General features: G+C 46.8%; 1 protein-coding gene across 1 annotated transcript in view; it reads left to right on the forward strand.

Annotated features, from left to right (window-relative positions):
• The window catches only part of KIF26B (kinesin family member 26B), a 441533-nt gene that overhangs the window by 377734 nt on the left and 38591 nt on the right, over positions 1 to 25208 (forward strand). The window contains exon 10 of the mRNA XM_004578491.2: positions 13673 to 13832. Within this exon, the coding sequence (XP_004578548.2) occupies positions 13673 to 13832 (160 nt within the window). The remainder of the gene's footprint in view (positions 1 to 13672; positions 13833 to 25208) is intronic.

Here is a 25208-nt window from a genome sequence, read left to right on the forward strand (position 1 = left end):
ACCAGGTACTGCTTAGTACCCTGCCAGAGTGTCTGCTTTTGAGTTCTGACTCTGTCCTCAATTCCAGCGTCCTGCTAATGTGCACCCAGGGAGGCAGCGAAGGAGGCTCCAGGAATTGGATCCCTGCCTCCCACATTAGACCCAGATTGCATTCCAGGCTCCTCTAGGTTTGACATGGCCCCTTGTGGGCTGTGTTGGACGTTTGAGGAATGAGCCAGCTAGTGGAAGTACTTGCATTCTTCCTCACTTGGCAGCCTCGCTCTATCCCTGGTTCTCTGCCTATCAAATAAACAGAATAGATAAAACTCAGTTTGTCACAATTTTTCCAAAACACTGAGTCTTCTAGAAACATTAACTCTGCTTACAAAACCGCATGTGATTGGTTTATGTCTTGGCGCGTGCAAGTGGCTTGCCTAGGCTTTGCAGGAAACACAGCTGACCTGTTGATGAGGCTGCAGCACTTGGGGGAATAAAAGTGTATGGACAAACCAGACAGCAGCCCCTACTAGCCAGGAGCGTTTGCTGTGCCATGGACATCAGGCAGATTCTTTTACAGGTGATTGAGAGAACTGGCCAACTTAGCCAGGTGAAGAAACAGTGGTTCCCACATTGCCTGCACAATAGAGTCCCTTAGAGGTGCTTACATTGTAGCACCACAGGTTAGACTTCTGCTTGCAGTGTTGGCATCCTGGAGCCAGGAACTCCATCCTGACCTCCTGGGCAGATGGCAGGGCCTCACGGACTTGCGCCATCTTCCGCTGCCTTCCCAGGTGCATTAGCAGGGAGCTGCCTTGGCCATGTAGCAGCTGGGACTCAAACTGGTGCTCCAGTACAGGATGCTGGCTTCCCCTGGGTGGCTTAACCCACTGCACCACAATACTGGTCCCTGGTGAGGCAAATCCTTGGTACTAGCAAATGGCTTCTGCTTATTCACCTTGTGTCATTCCAGAGGAGGCAACGTGTGTGAAGTTCTGAGTTGTGTGAATGCTGCAACCCCAGTGGGGATAGAGCAGAGAGTAGATTTTCCATTGTCTAAATATGACTCTCATTTCAGCCATGCAGGCATAATTATAGGTGTTTTATGATATTCAGCACAGTCTAAACTGTATCTTTTGTTCTCTGTGCTCTATCTGACTGCATGCACATTATGTGTTTTATTCCATTACATCAAATGGACTATTAGAGTTGGAAAGTTCACATTGGTGCCCATCATTGCCCTTTAATCTGAGGTGCATATGGAATATCTGAGCTCCTGCCTGTATAATTAGACTGTAAAACAGATGATATTTTTGCTTTAAAAATAACTCTGACCCTATCTTGCATGGTACAAAACAGAGTAAAAGAAATGCAGCGTAGTTTCTGCTTTAAGGAGTTGTGTTGGAGATGCTGAGACGTGAACCAAAGCAGTGTAGAAAGTTCTCAGCCATGGGTGTCCCAGGTTGGCCGGAGCGCCGGAGTGTCAGTGCTGTCTGCGAACGTTCATCACCTGCTACCCCAGGACTGGCTGTGGAGATGGAGGGTTGGTTGGGACAGAGAAGGTTGGGGGTAGGATAAAGCTCCAGAAGGTTCTCTTCCTAGTACATGGGCAGTGCCTCCCATCACATACCAGTGTTGTCATGGGGGCTGTTCCTGTGGATATGCCTGCCAGCTGTGCACACCCACACTGCCGTGGGCTCCTCAGGCAGCCACAGAGATCTGGGCCCCACCCAGCCTTCTCCAACCAACACCTTTCAACAGTGCCCAAGAGGACCTGGCTCCTGCAGCAACCTTGGGAAGTTCCTGCTTCTGCCCTTAACCATCTCCATTCCTCATCAAGCAGGGAAAGGCAGGGGAAAGAGCTTCAAGGGTAGGCCAGGTGTGACGTAGAGCTGGACGCCCTGGAATGGCAGAGTCCCAGAGCTCTTGAGTCTGCTGCTGCTTGCTGGTGACAGGAAGGCAGGCACACAGTCAGGGACTGTGTGCTGCACCGAGGAGGGTCGAGGCTGTAACGGAAGGCAGCGTTCTAGCTCCTGCTCTCAGGAAGCAGCTGCCATGTGGCATGGGATGGAGGCAGATAGACCCTAGCTTGAATCCTAGTTCTACTGATGTGTGACATGGACAAGTTTGTGTTTTGTTTGTTTGTTTTGTTGTTTTGTTTTTCATAGCCTTAGTGAAATATACTTGAGGTACGGTAAACTACATGTGTCTCAGCTGTGGTTGAGTAAGTTGTATTCTAGATCTAAACCCGTGGAACCATTTGCACAGTCAAGATAATGAACCTCTCCCTCACCCCTAGAAGTGCCCACGGGACTTTGCCATCCCAGTCTCTAGCTCCTCTTCTCCCCTCTGCTCGTCAGCCACTGGGCTTCCTTTAGTTTTTTTAGTATTAATTTGTGTTTCCTAGGGTTTTGTGTAAATGGAATTATAACATGATCTATACCTTTCTGGGTGGCATATTGCATGCAGTATATTTGTTTTTAGATTCATTCATTTTGCATGACTCTACTTCATTTGTTTTTGTTTCTGTGTACTGGTCTATTGCCTGAGTATGCCACAAGCTGCTGCTCCATTCACCTATTGATGGACATTGGTGTTGTTTCCATTTGGGGACTATTTCAAATAAACATACTGTTAACATTCAGGTACGGGCCCGGTGCGATAGCATAATGGTTAAAATCCTCACCTTGAATGTGCCGGGATTCCATATGGGCGCCGGTTCTAATCCCAGCAGCCCCACTTCCCATCCAGCTCCCTGCCTGTGGCCTGGGAAAGCAGTCGAGGACGGCCCAAAGCCTTGGGACCCTGCACCCGCGTGGGAGACCTGGAAGAAGCTCCTGGCTCCTGGCTTCAGATTGACTCAGCTCCAGCCATTGCGGCTGCTTGGAGAGTGAACCAGTGGACGAAAGATCTTCCTCTCTGTCTCTCCTCCTCTCTGTACATCTGCCTTTCCAATAAAAATAAATAAATCTTTTTTTTTTTTTTTTAAAAAAAGCATTCAGATGCAAGTCCTAGTATGGATGCTTGCTGCTTCTTCTTTTGGATAGATACACCTAGAGCTGGAATGGCTGGCCCGTATCATAGATGTGTGCATTATTGTTAAAGACACTGCCAACCTGTTTCCTGAAGCAGTTACACCATGTTACAGCCGCGTGTGAAAGTTCAGTTTCTCCACAGCTTTGCCAGCACTTGGAATGGTCAGTCTTAAATTTTTGTTCTTGTTACATAACAGATATGTAGGAGAATCTCACTGTGTGTTTAACTTATATTTCATTAATGAGCAAGAAGGATAAACCTCCTTTTCCTGTGAGATTTGATTTATTTTTATTTGAAGGCAGACTTAGAGAGAGAAGTAGACATAGAGAAAAAAATTATTTTTCACCTGCTGGTTCACTTCCCAAATGACTGCAACAGCCTGAGCTGAGTCAGTCTAAAACCAAGAGCCAGGAGCCTCCTCCCAGTCTCCCACGTGTGTGCAGGTGCCCCAGGACTTGGGCCATCCTCTGTTACTTTGCACTGGTCCCAGATATGCTACTTTTTATATGTCTGTCTAGTAGCAATGCATCTTCCTTAGTGTGAAGTATGTGTCTGAAACTTTTATCCTTCTTTACTTGTTTTTAATCCTTGTTTTTACAGTTCCTTACATGTATTCTGTCAATAAGTTCTGTATCAGATGTGAGTTCCAAATCTGTTTTCCCATTCTGGACTTACCTTTTGCAAACTCTTAAACAGTGTTTCTTGAAGAATGGAAAGGTTCATTTTATGAAGTCCGATTTATCTGTACTTTGGTGAACCATGTTTTAGTATCTTTTTAAAAAAACTTTAAAAATATATTTATTTTTATTGGAAAGGCACATTTACAGACAGAAAGAAAGATCTTCCATCCACGGATTCACTTTCCAAAGGCCACAATGGCCAGAACTGAGCCGATGTCAATTCAGGAGCCAGGAGCTTTAGCTGGGTCCCCAGTACAGGTGCAGAGTTCCCCTGCTGCTTTCCCAGACTATAAGCTGGGAGCTGGGTCAGAAGTGGATCAGCCAGGGGTATTTATTACCACAGGAAATGTAGGTTTACAGAAGAGAGACCCAAAGAAAGCTTTTCCATCTGCCTTTTCATTCCCCAAATGGCTGCAACAGCTGCTGTGGGATGCTTGGTGCTTTTAGGTGGAGGACTAACCATTGAGCCATTGCACTGGCCCTGGTATCTTTTTTTTTTTTTTTTGGTATCTTTGTTTATTTGAAAATCAGAATTACAGAGAGAGAGTGGGTGAGACAGAAAGACTGTTTGACCTTCCCTTCCCTGGTCATTCCCTAGGTGGCTGGGCCAGGAGAAAGCCAGGAGTTGCTTCTGGGTTTCCCACATGAGGGTAGGAATGCTGGGGACCTTTCTTCCTTGCTGTCCCTGGTCCATGAGCTGGGAGATGGGTTGGAAGTGGAACAACCAGGACTCAAACTGGCACACTTATGAGATATTGGCATTGCAAAGGGTGACTTAATTGGCTATACCACAGTAGTGCCCCCAGGTATTATTTTGGGTATTATTTCTAACAAATGTTTACCTAACTCAAGGTCAAAAAGACATAATGTTTTCTTATTGAAGTTTTATAATTTTAGACTTTGCATTTAGGTTTTGGATCCATTTTAGCTAGTACTGTATGTTGTGAAATGTGCGGGCTAAAGTTTCTTTGTTTTTACAAATAAATATGCAATTCTGCAAGTGTCATTTGTAAGAAGAATTTTGTCCACCAATTGCCTTCCTCAAGTGTTATTTGTCTTTATTGATATGAGTCTTTCTGGATTTTCATTCTTCTCTTCATTTCTTCATCTGTCAAGTTTTACAAAAACACATTGCTTTGATTATGGTGGGTTTGTAGTAAGTCTTGAACTATGGTAGTATTAGTCTTTCAATGGTGCTCTTATTTTTTAATGCTGTTTTAGCTCTTAGCTCTTCTAGGTCTCTTTTCCAAATAAATTTTAGGGTCACATTCCCTTTTTTTAGATTTATTTATTCATTTGAAAGGCAAAGTGACAGGGAGACTCTGTGAGATCCCCTGTCTGCTGGCTTGTCCCCAAGTGTCCACAATGACTGGCTGGCTCAGGCCAAGTCAGAGCCTGAGGCTCCAGCCTGGTCTCCCCTGGGGGCAGCAGGGACCCTGGCAAGGGCCGGAGCCCTTCTGCTGCTTTTCCTTGGTGTGTTAGCACTGGATCAGAAGCGGAGCAGCTGGGACTTGAACCAGAGCTCATGTGGGATGCCAGCATTGCAGACTGCAGCTGAAATGCCAGTCCCTAAAGCCACCTTCTAAATATAATTTTTGAAAAACAATTTCCAACTGAAAAACCTGCTGGGAGTCTGATTAGAATTGCTTTGAATTTTCGGATCTATTTGGACAGAACTGACATGGTAGCATTGAGACTGCTGACTCAGCATCTGTCCGCTGTCTGGTGTTCTAGAACTTCCTTCATTTCAATTTAAAAGTATTTTTTTTAGTGTACATGGCTTTTCTAGTTCAGAAGTATCTCTCTCCAATATTTTATGCTACTGTAAATGTTATTTTAAAATTTCAATTTCCTGTTGTTTGCTACGCATGTATAGAAATAAAGGATACTTCAAGACGTTCATAGAAAATAAAAACAAGATTATATTTGTGTCCAGAACATTGAAATCCTAGTATGCATGGAAAAATGTGTTTTATGGAAAAACTATGCGTGAATTTAAGCAGTCTTTTGCATAAATACAAACTTTCAGTTCAATTTTCAGAAACCTTTGCAAATACCCTCCGACGACGAGTTCTTTTGTCTGTCACTCTTAAATTCTGTAACCCTGCTAAACCCAGGATTAGTTGCAGCATTTCTTTGATGAATTGCATTAGATTTTCTACACAGATCGTGTCATCTGCCAGTGAGGACAACTTAACTTCTTCCCTGACTGGTCATCTTTTCTTTCTCTCGCCTTGTTTGTGCTGTTAGGGCGTCCGGTACAGAGGTGGCTTGAACAGGTTACGGAATGGAGTTTCTGGTCTCGGTCCCGGCCTCAGAGGGGAGGCATTTAGTCTTTGACCAGGAAGTATGGAAGTAAAAGAGAAGTTCATATTTATGCAATAGCCTTTTGAAATTTCTGTGCAGTTTTTTTTCATTATTATGCTTTTACATCCCCCCTCAACACACACAAAAGGATTTTAATTTTGAGAGCACAGATCTAAGTTCATCTTTTGTTTCCATTTCCATGAACTTTTTAAAGTACCCTTGCATTTCTATGCAGTGATAGCGAATAAGAGAGCATTACTCATAGGAGCATCAAAAATATGAAATATGTGGAGATATCTTTTATCAGTGTGGCTGTTTCTGTCCGCATATGCATTGCTGACAGTTTTGATTAAGAATGTCTGTTGGATTTGTAAGTGATGTTTTTGCATTATAGTTTTTGCTCTTAGTTTGCTAATATTATAAATTAGGTATTTTTTTTTTGTTAGCCCATCTTGGTTCCTAGAATAAACCCACTTGCCAGTGATGTGAAATCCTTTCAAAGTGTTGCTAGATACAGTTTTCTAATATGATTCTCTAATATATTGTTTAGAAATTTTGTGTTGATCTTCAAGAGCAGTGTTAGTCTATGGTTTCCTTGTGCTATCTTCACTCGCTTTTGGTGTCAGCATAGCCCTGACCTCATAGTGTGACTTGGCAGGTATTCCTTCCTGTTTAATTTTCAGGAAGGATTTGGGTAGGATTTGTATTTATGTCTTAAGATGTTGGTTGGAATACCCTAGGGCAGCTTTCTGGCCCTAGAGTTTTCTCTGTAGAAAGGTTGTCAACTACAGTTCTGTCTTCTTAATGGATGTAAGCAGATCCATAGTCTCTATCTTGAGTGAACTTTCGTCTTTTGCATCCTTCAAGAAAGATGTCCATTTTCTCAAATGGTCTGATTGGTGAATTTTCTTCTTTGTCCTTCTGCCATCTTTTAAAAAGTCAGCTGAAGCATTTCTCCCATTCTTGGTACTGATGATTTGTGTCTTTCTGGATTAGTCACGCTGGAGATTGGCCAGTTTCATGGGTCTTAATCAGCTTTTGTTTTCATTGTTTTTTCCCCATTATTTCTGGTTCTCCATTTCATTGGTTTCTGCTTTTGTGTAATTTTTTTCTGATTTTTTTTTTGCATTTAGTCCATTTGTCTCTTTTCTTTTTTTTTTCTAATATATTTTTTATTGTATTTTGTTGACAATCTGTACATAGTTAATTACGGTAAAAAAAAAGGTTCAGGGGGTACAGGGAAGTGGGTAACAGTATTATGTCCATATTGTTTCCATCATGTATCTGAGGTAAAGGGGGATATTGAGGGATAAGCCCCACCCAGTTCCCACCCACCCCAAGTCCCGGATGTGGGGCACGCTCCGAGATCCTTGCTCAAATTGTCTTAATAGTTCTCCAGTTATGAATCGCTGCCAGTTTCACTCGATGAATTTGTCCACTGATTGACACAGTCCATCATAGAGTCCTCATTTGCCCATTATTTCGCTGCCAACATATAGCTGAGGTGGTTGATTGACTTGCTCTGTCCTCTGTCTTTTCCTGGGTAGGGCTCTGAGTCCAGCAGTTCGATTGGGAAGATCTCCAAAGAAACTTTGAGGTATTCCCAGACCAGATTCTTGTATGCTCCAGAAAGCAAAGGGCCCGGCACAGTCCGTCACCACGATCAGCTGGTGGTTTCAATTGCTGGGTTGGTTCTGTTTTCAGTCCCGAGTTGCACTGGAACCATTGGGTGTTGCAGTCCAGTCTGATTCTGCCCAGCACATACGCGGCCCCCGCATCAACCAGTGAGAGCTGCAGCCTAGTCGGGGCGACCCACAATAACCCCCACCAGGCCCGCCCCCTACCCTGGTTTGCCAGTATGTATAGCAGGCTAGTCCAGTCTGTCCCACATCCTACTTGGCTCTTGTACTTGTCAATGGGTATTGAAGCTTAGTTCCATCTAACCAACTCAACTATCCAGCCCACATGGATGTTGTTGAGTGCCTTTCTGTCTAGCCACCCCAGCCCCTGTCTAAGTTTTCATACCCTCCCGCGGGAGTAGTGACCCAAGAGGGGGGAACCCACTATTTCCCTCCCAGGTCTCTCTCAGTCCCGGTTTATGCACTCTTCGGGTGGTTCTGTGGTTTGACTTGACAGAATTAGTCCCCAGTGCCAGCTTCTGCTAGTTGATGCTGCGGTTAAGCCCAAACATCCCTCACCCACTCTAATTTACGCTTGCACCAGCAGGAATCATCCGCCTAGCCTGGCTTTTCCCTGATCTAGTCCACGTGCAGCGCACAGGTGTTGCAGCCTTGCTTAGTCTGGTCTGTCCCCATCCCAGCCCAAGCTCTCCAGTGGGAGTAGCTGTCTGGCGAGGGGACCAGCCCCTTAATCCCCACGCCAGCTCTGCCCCTCCCTTCCTGGATCTCGCGTGTGCTGGTTGGGTGCTGCAGTCATATCCAGTACAGTCAACCTCACCCTAGTGTTCCATAGTGTGCACTGGTTTTGTTGCAGCCAGTCCCAGCCTGATCCACACTCTGTTCTGGTGCTCGGATTTACCAGTGTATGACATGAACTGATTCAGCCTAGTCTGCCCCTGACCCATGCCAAATGTATGCCAGTGGGAAACTGTCCATGGCCTATTCTGGGCTGTTTCCTATCATGCTTCTTGCGCTTACCTGCAGGGACTGTGTCCTGCCAGAGGAGTTGCCCAGGCTCCTCCATCAGAACCTCTCCCAATGCCAGATTTTGCGCATACCAGCGGGTCCTTGAGCCAGCCCTATTTAGTTCACCTCATGTCCTAGCAGGAACAGTGGCTTTTCCTGGCTTGCTTTCACTCCATTCTGGTTCTTGTTGTTGGATGTTTCAGCCCAGCCATGGCTCGTCCATACCCACGTACAGCTCACACATGGCTCCGTATGGGGTTGAGACCCATCCTAGCCAGTCCCACATCCACCCCAGTTTTCCAGGACACCAAATGTTGTTGGGGTCTGGCCTGGCCCGGTGCATCCAATCCCAGCCGACACCAGTGCCTCGGGAGACCGCAACTGTCTCCTAGATAGAATGCAGCCCCCATTCCAACACACGCGCCCCTTGGTGGGAACCTCAACCCAGTTAAGGTGTCCCCATGCCTCCCCAACTGGGCCTGGTCCTAGCTGTAGATCATGCGCCTGCCAGTGGTTGCTCTGACTCAGCTTATCTCAGTCCCTCACTTGTCCTGGCCTCTGCCTTAGACAGTGTGACTTAGTGTCCTTGATTCAAGTAGCTACTTAAGCAGCGATTCAGACAACCAATACCCCAGAGCTCCCTGGCCGGGCGGCCAGCAGGCAGAGCCTGGCACACGTGGTGCAGTGGCGCCCTGGGGGAGGCTGAGGACTCGTTCACTGCCTTGCGGCAGTGTCTTTGGCGTGAGCCCCCAGCATTGGGTCCGACCAGGCAGGGGCACCCCCCACAGCCGCCACACTGTGAGGAGCGGCTCTTGCCCCCGAATCCCAAGGCCCGAACCCCTCCCAAACTCACCCTGCCACAAGATATTAGCAGCTGGGTGGAGTTAGGAATTTTAACCCAGTTCCCAAGTTCCCTCATGGCGCACTTACCCTGAGGGAAGAGCTCTCTTGGGTCCTGGGGGAGGCCGAGGACTCGTTCACTGCCTTGCGGCAGTGTCTTTGGCGTGAGCCCCCAGCATTGGGTCCGACCCGGCAGGGGCACCCCCCACAGCCGCCACACTGTGAGGAGCGGCACTTGCCCCCGATCCCAAGGCCCGAACCCCCATTTGTCTCTTTTCTAAGGTCATTGGTTTGGGGCTGCTGTAGCTTTGTTTCTCTCACTTTTCACTCGTTCTCTCTTAGTTCACTGTTAGGGACATCTTACAGGTTTGGGTGTGTTTTATTTTCATTTTCACTCCAAAACCTTTGAATTTCTGTTTTGATTGCTTCTTTGACTGTAGATTATTTGGAGCCGAATTGTTGATTTGTAAAATATTGGAAATTTCCCAGTTATCTTTCTACATTGATTTCTAATTTAATCCCTACTGTGTCATAAAATGATATCTTGAATGATGTAGATTTTTAACCTTTATTTGGACATGTTGTATGGTCCTGGATGGATGGATGGATAGATGCAATATTCTGCATGAACTTCAGACCATTGGTACTGAATTGTACGTTCCATAATTAGGTATATACTTGATAACAGTTTTAGATCCACCTCTTTACTGGTTTTCTGTCTGCTTGTACAGTTATTTGCAGGGGTATTTGAACTGTAATTCTGCACTTTGTTGCAGTTCTATCAGTTTGTGTTTTATGTATTTGAACATCTCATATTTTTTGTTTTTTTTATGACCCCTGTAACATTCTAAAAAGGTTATCTTTTCCTCAACTAACATTTTTTTTGCCTCCCATTTGTTTTATTTAGTGTTTGAGCATTCACTCAAACGCTCAGAATTAGTTATATTTTTCCTTTGCTTATACATGGGACCTATCATTTCTTTATAGTTGAAGTGTATTTTTCAGAGTAGCAGATATTCGAGTCTTTTTTTATTACGTTTTATAATTTCTGTCTTTTAAGAAGGTGTGTTCGTACTATTTACATTTGATGTAATTCCTGTTACAGTTTGTGTCAAAGTGTTACTTTTATATGTTTTCTGTTTCTAATATCTATCCTTTGGACTCCTTTTCTGTTTTTAAAGATTTATAGATTTATCTGAAAGAGTATTGGAGACAGCAGAAATCTTCCACCCTGTAGTTTGCTCTCCAAGTGGCCAAGAAAAGTGATAAGGAAAAACGTATTTGCCCATGTGGTTATCACAAAACTCATCTTTCCTTTGTCTGTGTCCTCTTTGGTCAGCTTCTGGTGAACTACAAAAGCCTTTAAAGTCTAAGAATTTCTGTGTTGTAGGACTTGGTACCTGTGCTAGGTATGTGCATCTAGCCTGAAAATTTTCAGTACTCAAGAGTGTTGCAGGGGCCGCCGTTGGGGTGTAGCAGGTAGAGCCATCTCCTGGGCACTGGCCTCCCAGTTTGGGCACCAGTTTGGGTCCCAGATGCCCCAATTTTGATGCTAAGTGACAAGGGAGAACTGGATGGTGTTCCAGCTTTGGCCTGGCCTAACCGCAGCTAGTGATACCGACTGGGAACATGCCAGGAGGTGGAAGAGCTCTGTCACCCCTCGGTGTCTGTAACTCTGACTTTGAAAGTAAATAAATGAATCTTTAAAAAATTGCTCTTCTTACTCTTCTCTGTTGTGTTTTCAACAAAAAATCTGCAGTCATTTTGCTCCTTTGTATCCAACATGCCATTTACTTCCTTGGCTGTTTCCATGGTTTTCTTGTGGTTTGATGATGGTGTGCTTTGGTGGGGTTTTCTTCATGTTTCTTGTGCTTCAGGCTCATTAGGCTTCTTGAGTCTGAGGAGTTACAGTTTTATCAAACTCAGGGAAATCTTGGCCATTATTTCTTCAAATGTCTTACTTGCACCAAACTCAAGATCTCCAGTTATGTCTAATCTCACACTTGAGTTTATGTTAAAACTCTGTATATTTTAGTTTTAATTTTTCTTCTCGCATTCTATTTTGAATGGCTTATGTTTGTTTTTAAAGATTTATTTATTTGAAGGAATGACAGAGAGGAAGCAATAGAGAGATCTTCTGTCTGCTGGTTCACTCCACAAATGATTTCAATAGCCAGGAACTTCAGGCAAAAGTCAGAATCCAGGAACTCCATCCTGATCTCCCAAGTGGATGGCAGAGGCCCATGTGCTTAGACCATCGGCTGCTGCCCTCCCAGGTGCATGCGCTGGGAGCTGGATCAGAGGCAGTGCAGCCGGGACTCGAACCAGCACTGTGGTATGTGATGCCAGCCTCACTCATGTTGTTCTGCCCTGCTACCCCCACAACACTGGTCCCTAATGGATTTCAGACTCCCAATCCTTCCTTTTACAATGTCTCATCTGCTTTCAGTGTGGTCCAGTGTATTTTAATTTCACAAATTAGACCTTTTTACTTCTAAAGGTTTTATTCTGTATCTTTTTGATCTATCCCATTGTCTCTACTCAACTTTAACACTTGAAAATACAGTTCTATTAACTGTTTCAATCTATTTCTCACCCAATCCATCGTCTGTGCTAGTTTTGATTAGTTCTGGGGATCTCTTCATTACAAGCCTTGTTTTCCCTCCTCTGATCAAGTTAGTTTTCTCTGGCATTGGTTGTTTGGATTAGCCTGGTTGAGGACTGGGTATTGTTGTAACTTGTGAATACTCTCATCTTTTGCTTTGGTTGAGTTTTTGGAAGCAGTGGGTCTCCTTGTGGTCTTTTAGGTGTGACCAGGTCAGCACTGGCTCTGAGGCTAAGTGTTCGCTGAGGGTTTCCCATCCTGGTTGGTAGAAATACGATCCTCCGAGTGTGTGAGGGTGCACAGTGATCCCCGCTGACCTAGGCAGTGTCCCATTCCCTACCCTTTGGCACACCTCCGAGTTCTTTCCTCTTCAGAATTCTAACCTGTCCAGTGGTGCCACCTTGGTCTCCTTTTGGCATGACGTGGAACCTCTCCAAGCCATAAGCTAGGATGTAGGTAGTGTTCACCTTGCTGCTTTCCTGTGTTACAGGGACACTGTTCTTTGCTGCCTGGTGTATTAGCATCATTGCCCATTTTGTTCATTTTCTGGCTGTTATGGGTAAGACGATCCATCCAGCCTTGGCAACTTCATGTAGGCCAGAAGTGGGAGTACTCATAGTGAAGTTAATTGACTTTTCTGAACTGTTATTTTCTCCTCTATTGCAGAAATGATGATGGCAATTAGCTGATAATTTTACCATGGGAATTTAGTGAGGCTAATGTCTGTACAGCACCTGGCGCTTGGCATACACTCAGCAACTGTGTGGGTCTTCCTGATGTTGCACCTGGTTGTTTATTCCTGTATTTTTTTTTTGAAAGACTTACTTTTGTTGAACAGTCAGATTTACACAGAGGAGAAACAAAGAGAAAGATCCTCTGTTCACTGATTTTACTCCCCAAGTGGCCACAATGGCCAGAGCTGAGACCATCTGAAGCCAGGAGCCAGGAGCCTCTTCTGGATCTCCCATGTGGGTGCGGGGTCCTAAGACCTTGGACTGCTCTCGACTGCTTTCCCAGGCCACAAGCAGGGAGCAGGATGGGAAGTGGAGGAGTCAGGATACGAACCGGCATCCAAATGGCATCTTGGCACATGCAAGGCGAGGACTTTAGCCTCTAGGCTACCATGCTGGGCCCCTTCTTCCTGGTTTTAATGTGGGTTGCCATCCTGTTTCCTGGCTGAGATTTAGGTTGGAATCTGATGACCAACCAAAGCAATTGCTCTTGGGCCATTCAGGTTTTCACTGGCTCAGCTGCAGAATCTGAAGGGCAAAGAGATCTTATCTTCCTTGAATTAGACATTGACCTTTTCTGAAATATCCTCCAAATCAACCTACCAGAATTACCCACTTATTTAAAATCCGAAGTCAGTCGGTTTCAGAAGGTCAGGGATGTGAGGCTGACAGAATTTGTAAGAGGATCAATGCCATTCAGAGCCCCCGCATGATCCAATGGGTATTTTTCCTGCCAGCCCACAAACTTGAATTTCCTACTTCCTGTTTTCCTTTTCCCTAAGGTCTCACCTAAAGAACAGGTGGACATTTGCCAGGACTTAACCACTGCTCTCTGCTTTTCTCTTGTGACAGTGTCTGGAGGCCGCAGCCGCCTGCATCTCATTGACCTCGGCAGCTGTGTCAAGGCCCTGAGCAAGAACCGGGAAGGAGGCTCAGGGCTGTGTCTCTCCCTGTCGGCCCTGGGCAACGTTATCCTGGCTCTCGTCAACGGCAGCAAGCATATCCCATACAAGTAAGTGGGTCTTCCCCACTGGCAGGTGGAGGAGGTGAGCGTGGCCCCACAGCTGTGTGTAGGACTCACTACCATTGCCCTACTGGGGAAAACTGGGCCCCAGGGGCACCACTGGGACCACACTGGTAGTTTAGCTCCAGAGAGCAGCCCTAGCCACTGATTGTGTAAAGTTGCTATTCCAACTTCAGGAGTTCTGCAGGTACTTAGATCTCCACTTCTAACCCTTGGCAACTCGGAGAACGTAGAGCATTGTCTCTGTTGATGGCTCCTGTAACAGTTACCACTGGTGGGTAGTTGTCACCGTGTCATGGGGTTGTGAGCAAGGGCAAAAGGTTGACATACACTTGACCTAGGAGTGGAACTGCTGGATTTAACCTATAAAAACACGGGGTTTACAGTTGCATCTGAGTTTCAGGTAAACAGCAAGCAATTGTTTAGGATCATTATGCCCCCCGAATATTGTGTGGAACACTGTGGCCAGGCTATGTCTTATTGGGAAACCCTATTCAGACAAGTTTTAAAGCCTGGGGAATGACCATCTTTGTGGCCATGCAGAGGTGACCTGTGCTTCCTGGATTGTGGGGAACAGGGTGCTAAAGCCGCTCCTGGGATTGGTAGGGGCTATTGCAAGATGGCGGCTGGCCCAGGCCCAGGAGGCAGAATTGGTCTCGCCAGCAGGTAAACAGGAAGTCACAGGGATAGGCTAATGCCCTTGCTGCAATTATGTCATTGCTACTGGCCTATCACGTAGCATCAAGTGGACCCATGGAGAGGAGTGATTGGTGGAGAACGATATAAAAGTAGCTGGTAAAAGCTAGGCGGGGACGGACCGACTGGGACGACGACGATGAGAAAGATGGAGAAGAAGGACGGGCGGGAATAAGCGTGGCCAAGAGAGGGCTGGAGAAGTAGCAGAGGAAAGCTAAGCACAATGGGGAAAGGGGCAGCGGAGAGAAGGATTTAAAGACAGCCACTTTTGGCAGTGAAGAGTCTGGTTGCAGTTCCAGCTTTTCCCAGACCCTCAGAGTATGCCTCGTCATTTTAGTGTCATTGCTGGGTGGGGGCACAGGATCCTTTTTCTCTTTGTGTTACTGCTCTAGGAAGTTGAGGTCAGAGACGCTCCTGTGTCTGGCCTAGCCAAAAGCTTGTCCTGTGATCTGTGGACTGACCCAGGCCTCATTATCATCACTCCAGTGTAACTTTGCCATTGAACAGAGTGGCGTTTGGGTGCCAGGTGCTGGGCTGGCTAAACAGGCACCTGCTGAGGACCAGTTGTGCCTCTCATCGGCTATGTAACTTTGACCTTGATGATGTGGCTCTATGTCTTGTCTCTAGCTTGGGAATGATGTAACGTGGGGGAAGGTTTTATGCAGAATTCAGAACACTGTGGCTGGTAAACAATAATGACAAACTGGCTAAGACTCTCTTCAACTGAGATGAAAATAATGCTTGACTATGGATCATAGCTGTATAAATCCTCCAATACATGTTCCTGTTGTGTGTGGAAGGGGAAAGAGAGGCCAAGCAATTGGCCAGAAGCTAAGCAGAATGCAGGATAAGTCGTTAGGTTCTCCTTCCGATCTGCCCCAAATTGAAGCCAGATGCCCCCATCCCATGGGGGGGGTGGTGGATAAAACAAACAGTCCACTGCGCTTTGACCTTCTTGCAGGACAACCACTCTTAGCCTGACTTTAGGGCTGCCATTGGTGCTGGTAACCCTGTCTGTCCTGATTGTTGAAATTTGGAATTGTAGCTGGGTCAACTTAAAAAGAAAAAATTGCCCAGTCCTTGAAAGAGCCCTTCTCTGTAAGAACACAACTCAGTTGAAGGCTTATGAAGTTTCATTCTGTGTCATGTCGGCCATTGCCTAAGCTCGGCTTGTTGGTAAGGACAAGCAGCAGTTGCATAGTTGGAGGTCCGCGGAGGGCGATGAGAGTTACCAGCCCCGGCGGGGTCCCTGACCCTCTGAGAACGTGACCATGACCATGACACCAGGTTCAGAATGCCACCTTGGTTGCATTTGGCTTATTTCATTCACATCGTTTCCGCAGGATAACATCTTCGTGTTTCAGTAGATAATTTGCTGAATTGACGATAGGAAGGATGGGTGAATAGAAGCATATGAAATTACTTTTAATTCAGTTGTCATCCTCAAACGCTTTTGATTAGAGTTGAGTTTACTGCAAAAACACACAGGAAAACACCAAGTGGTGTTTTTATTGTTGGTGGCAGTCTCTTGGTAAGTTATAAGTTATTCATATATTCCCATCGGTTGGCCCTATGACCAACCAGCCACCTAATTTTTTAAAAATTCATTTGTTTGAAAGTTAGAGAGGGAGAGACAGAGTGACTTTTTTTTTTTTACATTTTTAAAAGATTTATTTATTTTTATTGGAAAGTCAGATTTACACAGAGGAGAAACAAAGAGAAAGATCCTCCACCTTCTGGTCCACTTCCCAAGTGGCCACAATGGCCAGAGCTGAGACCATCTGAAGCCAGGAGCCAGGAGCCTCTTCTGGATCTCCCATGTGGGTGCGGGGTCCTAAGACCTTGGACTGCTCTCGACTGCTTTCCCAGGCCACAAGCAGGGAGCAGGATGGGAAGTGGAGGAGTCAGGAAACAAATCAGCACCATATGGGATGCACATGCAAGGCAAACACTTTAGCCACTAGGCTCTCACACCGGGCCCCTGAGAGTGAGATTTTCTATGCAAAGGTTCACTCCCAAGATGGTTGCAAAAGCCAGATCTGGACCAGGCTAAAGCCAGGAGTCTCTTTTGGATCTCCCACATGGATGGTTGCAGCCCAAGCACTTGAGCCATTCCACTGCTTTTCCCAAGCCATTTGCAGAGAACTGGATTGGAAGTGGAGCATCTGGGATACAAACAGGTGCATATGGGGGATGCTGGTGTCACTGGTAGCAGCTTTATAGGCTGCACCACTCTCCTGCCTTTTTAAGTGGGTTGAGGGAAGTGAAAGCCTTGCTTGCCATTCTAAAAGGCAATTTACTGCTCCAGTGCCAGCAGTTCGCTCTTTCCATTCTGGCTTGGAGAGAGTGATGAGAAAAGTGGCCCATGTCTCAAATAAGCACAGACTTAATATAACTGGTGTGTCTGCCTGCCATAGACACGGGTTTGTCCTCCACCCTCAGGACCCTGGGCTGCTTGGGTCAAACAGACCCCTAGCAGCTGCCCTTGCCCTGGCTAACACATCTTGCCAGCTCCTGCTTGACTCCCTGTACTTAGTGCTGGGAGGCACAGTACCCCTGCCAGGCCAGCAGCCCCTTCCTCCCCAGTACATCGATTGACTGGTCCATTTGTCTTGGGGTCCTTCAGCCCTCCACGCCCACCATTGTGTAGTGGCTGTAAGAGACCCTTGCTGAAATATTTTTTTCGGGCACTCTACATATACAGTGTTGGGTATCTGAAAGTCACATTTGCAAAGTGATTAATCAACCAGAAAGTATCCTCTTTCAAGGAGGCACAGGGATAAGGCAAGGTTGTACTCAATTCACCCTGCCCTTGAGGGGTGGGGGGCAGGATCCAACCACATCACTTGTCATTAATTTGGAGACCTTGGCAGTTCTGAGCTCACGTGGCCAGCCCATTCCTGGCTTCTCATCAAGCTCTGTGATGTATTAGCAGCCTTTGCTAAGAGCAGCAGGGGTGCGTCGCTCAGCGGGGTGGCCCAGATTTCTTTTATCAATCCCATCAGTGCTCTGAAGCCACATGATGTGGCATTTTGTTAGCATACTAAACACTTTTCAGGGTGTCAGATCTCGTCTTTGCAATGGATTCTTTAGACAGAGAAGGTTCCCGCCCATGCGGTTTCCTCAGGAAAAAGACTAGAAAAATCCAACTCCATATTCTTCACCACTCCTTCTTTTGCCCCACCACCCTCCCCCACGCTGAAGCCCTCATACCTCTGCGTTTGGCACCACAGACAGCTCTGGACTTGGAACCTGCAAGGCTTGCGTGTGCTTCTGGGAAATTAACGGGAATGTGCACGGGGGGGAGGGGTATACAACTTGTCCTCATTTCTCTTCATCGTCGCATCAGATGATTTGTCATGTGAACAAGCCAGAAAGAGAGTTTCGGATTCATTAGGCATCGCAGGTGCTCCTACAGGCACACACCCTCATGCACCCTGAGCGATTCTGACTTTGCAAATGATCCTGCATTTCAGGATGACAGATACACACCCAGAGCTTGTCCCCAGCCTCAGCCGGTACAGGGCACAGGCTTGCCAGCCGTCTAAAGGATGTCACCATTCAGAAAAGCTGGATTGAAAAGGAGGCTTCCCGGCTGCCCCATGTCCATCAGTTCTGCACTAATACTCAGGTGCCCTCTAGCTTTGGGGAACCTCGTGTCTGGGCACATCCATCTGAGTCCTGCGCATCCAATAACATTTTTGCGAGTGTCCTCCCAGCACCCCTTCTTTGTCATTGTTCACTGGTCCTCATCACTGCCTGGTTCCCAGAGTTGTAAAAATTGTTGCATTGATGGATGTGAAAGTGAGGGCATGGGCCCGGCATGATAGCGTAGTGTCTAAGATCCTAGCCTTGCACGCGCTGAGATTCCATATGGTCTCCAGTTCTAATCCCGGCGGCCCCGCTTCCCATCCAGCTCCCTGCTTGTGGCCTGGGAAAGCAGTAGAGGACAGCCTTGGGACCCCACACCCACGTGGGAGACCAGGAGGAGCTCCTGGCTCCTGGCTTTGGATTGGCTCAGCTCCGGCTGTTACGGCCGCTTGGGGAGTGAGTCATTGGATGGAAGATCTTCCTCTCTGTCTCTCCTCCTCTCTGTACATCTGCCTTTCCAATAAAAAAAAAATAAATATTTTTTAAAAAAAGAAAGTGAGGGCATTAAAATGACTTCTCATACTGGGAATCAGTGTGTGTCTGGCACACACCTTGGGCTGATGTGCCCCTGGGGAGGGGATGGACACGGCCCCGCAAGGATCTTTGGGGGTAAACTTAGCCAAAGTTCTGTTGCCTCCACCCCTCTGAAGGACCACAGGCTTTGCAGAAATGCTTACCACAGCCTGGCTCTCAGATAGAACCCCCGTCCCCGACACAATTTCTTTACTAATATGAAGACAATGGATTCATGTATTTCACAGATAAAATTCTAAGAAGTTATTCATACTTCGCTCCCTTTCTTGATTCCCATTCCTCCCTTTCTTTATTTTTTGTCCTTTCATTTTTGGCAACACATGCTTTCAATTTACCTTAACATCACAAGCTTAAGGCACCACTAACCGTAATTTTAAACAAGAAAAGGGGAGAGAGACCACTATTCCAAGGAGTGTAAAAAAGAGCTGAAAATGAGAATTCGGAAAAGACCAGTTTCATTCTTGTACATTTTTTTTTTTTACTATATTGACTGCCACATAGCAGAGAAAGCATATGATTGTTTCTTTGAGATTGACTTATTTTACTAAGCATATGGTCTCCAAATTGCACGCATTTGGTTGCAAAAGACAGGATTTCATTTGTTTTATATGGCTGAGTGGTATTCTCTCACATTTTCTTTATCGAGTCATCAGTGGATGGGCATCTGGATTTATTACATATCTTAGCTGTTATGAATTCAGCTGCTATAAATCATGGGAGTACACATAACACTTTCCTATGTTGATTTCACTTCCTTTGGGAAAATCCCCGGGAGTGGGATGACTGGGTCATGTGGTATGTATTCAGATCTCCGAGGAATCGCATACCATCTTCCATAATGGTTGTTACAAATTCACATTCCTACCAACAGTACAGTAGAGTACCTTTTTCCTACGTATCCTCATCAGCATTTATTATTTAGTTTTTGGATGAAAGCCTTTCAAACTAGAGTAAAGTGAAACTTCGTTGTAGTTTTTGTTTACACTGCCATAGTGGTTAGTAATCCTGAGCAGTGTGTGTGTGTGTGTGTGTGTGTGTCTGTATTTCTTCCAGTGAAAAACGCCTGCCCGTGTCCTTTGTCCATTTCTTAGCTGGATTGTTTTCATATCGAGTTTCTTGAGTTCCTTATGTATTCTAAATATTAATCCTTTATCAGATACCTGGTTTACAAATATTTCCTTCCATTCTCTTGGTTGCCGCCTCCCTTTATTTGTGAAGAAGCTTCTTAGTTTGATGTAATCCCATTTGTCTATTTTTGCTTTTATTGCCTGTGCTGCTGAGGTCTTACCCAGGAAATCTTTGCCTGTGCCAATAGCTTGCTGAGTTTCCTCAGTTTTTTCCTTCAGTAGTTTTATAAAATTAGATCCTTGATCACTGTAAGTTGATTTTTGTATAAATGGTAAGATTGTCTTGTTTCGTGCTTCTGTATGCAAAGATCTAATTTTCCCAACATATTTTTTGAATAGACTGTCCTTTCCCCAGGTAATGAATTTAGCTTGTTTGTCAAAACCTAGTTAGTGGTAATGTGTAGTGTAAGTTCTTGAGTTTCTGTTCTGTTCCATTTGTCTGTATTTCTATTTTTGTGGCATTACCAGGCTATGTTAATTTCCCTGAATATTCTGAAATTTGATATTATTATGCCTCTGGCTTTGTTGCTTAGGGTTGCTTTAGCTATTCAGGTTCTCTTGTGTTTACATATATTTTAGCATTGTTTTATTCTAGAGCTCAGAAGAACGTTCTTGGTAATTTGATTGGGATTGCATTGGATCTATAAAATGCTTTGGATAATATGGACATTTTGTTGATGTTAGTTCTACTCCATGAACATGGAAGATTTTTCTGTTTTTTTTTTTTGTATCCTTGTCTATTTTTTAATGTTCTGTAATTTTCATGGTAGGTATCATTCACACCCTTGATTAAGTTTTTTCCAAGGCATTTAAGTTGTTTTTCAGCTATTGTGGACAGAACTGATCACCTAAGGTCTTTCTCAGCCACATAGTATTATTTGTGTATACAGATGCTATTGATCATTGTTTTTATAGCCTGCAACTTAACCAAACTCTGATGAGTTTCAATAGTGTCATTGCAGTCTTTTGGTTCCTCAGATACAGAAGCCATATCACCTACTTGACTTCCCCCGTTCCAACAATGTGGAATTTCTAGTCCCTTGTGAAGAGTACAGACCCTTGGTGAGCACGTGCTTCTGCCCACGGGGAGACTTTGGGTTGCAGGCCTTTGCCATCTTCGCTTAGTGCCCCTCCGGTTGCAGGAGCTGTGACTGCAGCAGGCCATGTGCTCCAGCTGCTCTGTGGCCATGGCAGGTACATGCTCTGCTGGAAATGGCAGATACTTGATCATGTCTCAGCTGGAGGTCACCACAAGTTCTTCCAGGATGCTGTTGCATAGTGTCTGTCAGGGCTATTTCCAGTCAGCTGGAGATGCGGCACTGTGTGACCCCGCCCCTCCTGTGACTCCAGGGATCCTCATGCCCTGCCCCTGGGGGGGTTGATCTGCAGCTCAGAACAGTCACTAAAGGCCCCCTGTGCTGCCCCTTGCCTTCTCTGGACTGCAGCAGAGGTGCAGAGGGGGGCCTGGACAGCACACGGGGCCAGGGATGGATGCCGGGTGTCCTGGGCTCTATATACTTAGTGAGTTCTCCACCCTCACTCATCTACTCCACAGCTCGTTCAGGCCCAGCCAGGGACCTGAGCAGAAATGCGGCTTTTCAAATTGTCTGGGCTTTTTGGAAACGTGGACAGCTCTGCTCCTCCAGGAAGGCAGCATGTGCTGAAGCCTGCAGGCAACACCTGCAGCCCGCTTACCCAGGGCTCCGGGGACTCCCTTGACGGGCCTGAAGCAGCCAGCCTGCCTCTTCCTTGCCTGGAGGCCTGGTGCTCCCCCACCCGCCTGCACACCTCCAGCCTGCATTTTGATTCCGAGCTCACCGCTGCCTTCTCAGAACTGGAATCCCATGGCAGGGTTGGGAGCTGGCTGGCGGGGCTGCAGGTTGCTTTCAGCCCAGTGTCTGGGGAGGGCTCATTGCTGTGAACCTGACTGCAAATGGCCTACGTGTACCATGAAATTAGATAGATATCTGCCTGTAAAATGCAAAGGGATCTCAGGTCTCTAAATTGACTGAATATGGCATGAAATGAAGAGCAGCAGAATGTGTGCGTGTGTGTGTGTGTGTGTGTGTGTGTGTGTGTGAGAGAGAGAGAGAAACGTGTGTACACCTAAATTCCCTTAAATGCACATTAATGCTGTATTATCTCCTCCTGATTTACCGGGAGAACATCAATTTAGAACTATTGGTACAAACTCTGGATGTCAGCTTATAGCGTTCCCTGTTTAGAAATAAAATCACCAAAGTCTCAGGTTGCCAGGCAACTGCAGCAATGAAAATTCCAACTATTGCTGCTTTAAAAATACTCATTTCTATACATCCTGGTGACTGTTGGGCTGCAGGGGAAGGGAGCTTGGCTCTGCGAAGGCCCTTTCTCATGGGTGTCTGCACACCCTCACCCTCGTCTCATCGTCCCTTCTAGCTTTCCTCAACTCTCCTGGCCAGCAGCAGCCCCATAGTCAGTGACCAAAGTTTCTTAAGAGATCGAGACAAGAAGCTCTGCCAGGCATGATAACAAACCCTGGGAGTCATTGGGGTGGCAATGGTGCCACCTAGGAACGAGTTGGGGTCCCAAGCCCTGGGTACAGGCATCAGCCACTGGCTTGATGCCTTTCTTCTGTCCCCTGCCCTGCCCCTTGGAGTTCCACAGAACTGGGAGCAGAGTATTAGAGTCCTCAAACTCTGTTATTGTCCCTTGGACCACAGCCCCCATGTCCCTTTGTTCTGGGCAGCCAGTCCCTGCTGGCCAGTGGGATGTCTCCACTTGCAGATGGCATTAAAATCTAGGGGCCTGGACTTTGCAAGTCTATCTTCCCCTTAGCCTCAGTTTCTGAAATGACCAATCAAAACCACTTTTTCTGGATTCGGAATCAGTTGTCGAGCAGAATTAACCTGAGCAGAGAATGAAGTCCGCGCTCCTCCACCATAGAAACCCGAGGACTCAGGCCGGGGCAGAGAGGATAAGAGAAAGGTGTGGCCAGTAGGAGGAAAGACAACCTGCTGGGCTATCCAGGGTCATGCCTTCCTTCTTCCCCAGGAGAGACGAATAATGAGGCCCAGAGAGGAGCAGGAGAGTTCAGCTTCCTCTTTCCAAGGGAGCAGAGCCTCCTAGTTCATGTCTTGCTGAATCTGAGGGAAAAGAACATCCTTTGCAATGCTTGGTTTCTGGTTTCTCAGCCACGTTTCCAGGTAGCTAGCCTGGTACAGATAGGGGCCCCAAACACGTCACTGCACGATGTGAAGCGAACAGCAGCTCCTCATCAGTGTTCTGTGGTGTGCATCAGGAGCTGTTCGGAGTGCTTGCTGGGGAGTTGATGCTGCTAACAGCCTGTGGCATGGGGACTGTGAGGGTCACCATCACTCCAGGTGAGGAAACTGAGCCATGGAGAGGTTGAACATCTTGTAGCAGCGCCACCTTGCGGCCTCCCAGTGTTGACATTACCATTCCCAACCAAGGTCTCTCAAATGGTATTGGGGCTCTGTTGATACTTATTGAAATGCTAAGCGAGGTCCATGCAGGATTGGAGGGATCTGCAAAGCTTGTATGTGTGCATTCGATTGCAGTTGGCTGCAGGGATCCAAGGGTGAGGGGGTCCAGTGGCTTGTCTGTTGGGGGTCTAACTCCTCGTGTGACCTGTTACTGGTGATTGCTGGGCAGAGACTTGCTGCTACACACATGGCCATGAGGTTGTGAGAGAGGGATGAGAGTGAACTCCCCGTTAAGGTCCCACACCTCTAGTCAGTACTAAATAGATACCAAGTGAGAACACTGAGACTCTGCCACCTTAGAATCTGTGTGCAGGGCTGGAGAGGGAAGGGTAGCCAGCTAGGCTCATATCAGCCCTCCCCCCAGCGCCTCCTATATTCTAGCTCCCCATGGAGGAGTTCAGCCTACTCCATAGTTCCTGTGTTCTTCAGTCTTTGCCATGCAGGAGCCTGGACTGTCCCTACCCCTGACGGGGAGGCCTGTGGACTTCGACCAGGCCCTCCCCACTTCCTTGCTTTAGTGAACTGGAGGCTGTGAGGGACCAAGAGTGAGACGGCTGACCTTTTCCCACACCGGAGAGCCTACCTATGTCCAGCTGATGGGTGAGCGTGCGTGGTCTCCATCCTCACTGAGCAGCGATTTCTGCCATTCTGCCAGGTGTGGTCAGGGTTCCTGCCAGAACAGAGGAGAGGTTATCCCCCAGGCTGTGTCTTAGAGCTTGGCTGAGTAGCAGTGAGGTGAGGCAGGGAGAAGTGAGAGGCTGGCCTGCTGGCAGGGGCAGGTAGAACGGGAGATACTGCGTCGCCTTTTCCCTCTGGCTAAGCTCGGAATCCTTGGGGATTTCCGTAGTGAGCAGATAAGGGAGGCAGGGAAGTCTGCGGAGTCCCAGAGCTGTGGCTTCGAAGGGAAGGACTGCAATCCCAGGCTGGTCCCAGGATGGGCTGCAGAGCGGAGGCCAGGGGATGTGGGCTCAAGGATCGGTGCTGCTGTGGCCCCGCAGACTCCGCGAGCCTCCTTCTGAACTTTGCATCCCTCCTTCATACAAGTCAGAGGTCACTCAGACACCCTCTCTGTGACAGTCCCTCTAAGGGAATGTGCTTTAAATAGAAAGTGGTGGTTTTAACCCATCTCAAAACTTGATGGAACTGATTAGTCAGGCACCATCCTATTTTTTATTTTTTCCTGACTTAAATAGTATGCATTTCTTTTAACCAGATGTGTTACAATTTTAAGGAAAAACTGTTTACATTTATTAAGAGGCAGAGGGAGTGCCCTGGCTGGAGATGCTGGGGAGCTTGCCATGGCTAGGGCTGGAGCTAGGAGTCAGGAACTTGATCAGGTCGCCCATATGGGAGGCAGGCACACTTGTTCCTTGCACCCTCGCCACTGTCCCGCAGGGTCTACACCGGCAGGAAGTTGGATTCGGGTGCTGGGGCTGGGAATTGAATCCAGGCACTCCAATAAGACGGTTCTACTCTCCATCACTAGGCTGAACACCAGCTCCTGTTGTAATTGGCTCTCCTTAAAACAGAATCTTTGTGCGTTTGTTCAAGGAGACTGCCTTACGTACAGGGTGGTTCAGGACATAAACATCAGACGGGAGAGAAGGCGGCTCAGCGTTTCAGGCATCCAAGGGAGTGACTTTAGGAAGCACCTGATCTCACCCCCGGGAGCCCGCCCATTGGCTCCTAGAATGAGCCAGAGGCTGGGCTTTTTTTTGGGGGGGGGAGGGGGACTGAAATGAAGGAAAATACTTATTTGGGTGCAAAAGAAATTGTGAAATCCATGCATAGTTTTTTTTCCTCATAATATGCATTTTTTCCATGAACTTTCAGAAGATGCTCACATACCCCAGTTGTATGTCTGCTCCAGT

The sequence above is a fragment of the Ochotona princeps genome, chromosome 10, assembly GCF_030435755.1.
Source record: "Ochotona princeps isolate mOchPri1 chromosome 10, mOchPri1.hap1, whole genome shotgun sequence".
Lineage (NCBI taxonomy): Eukaryota > Metazoa > Chordata > Mammalia > Lagomorpha > Ochotonidae > Ochotona > Ochotona princeps.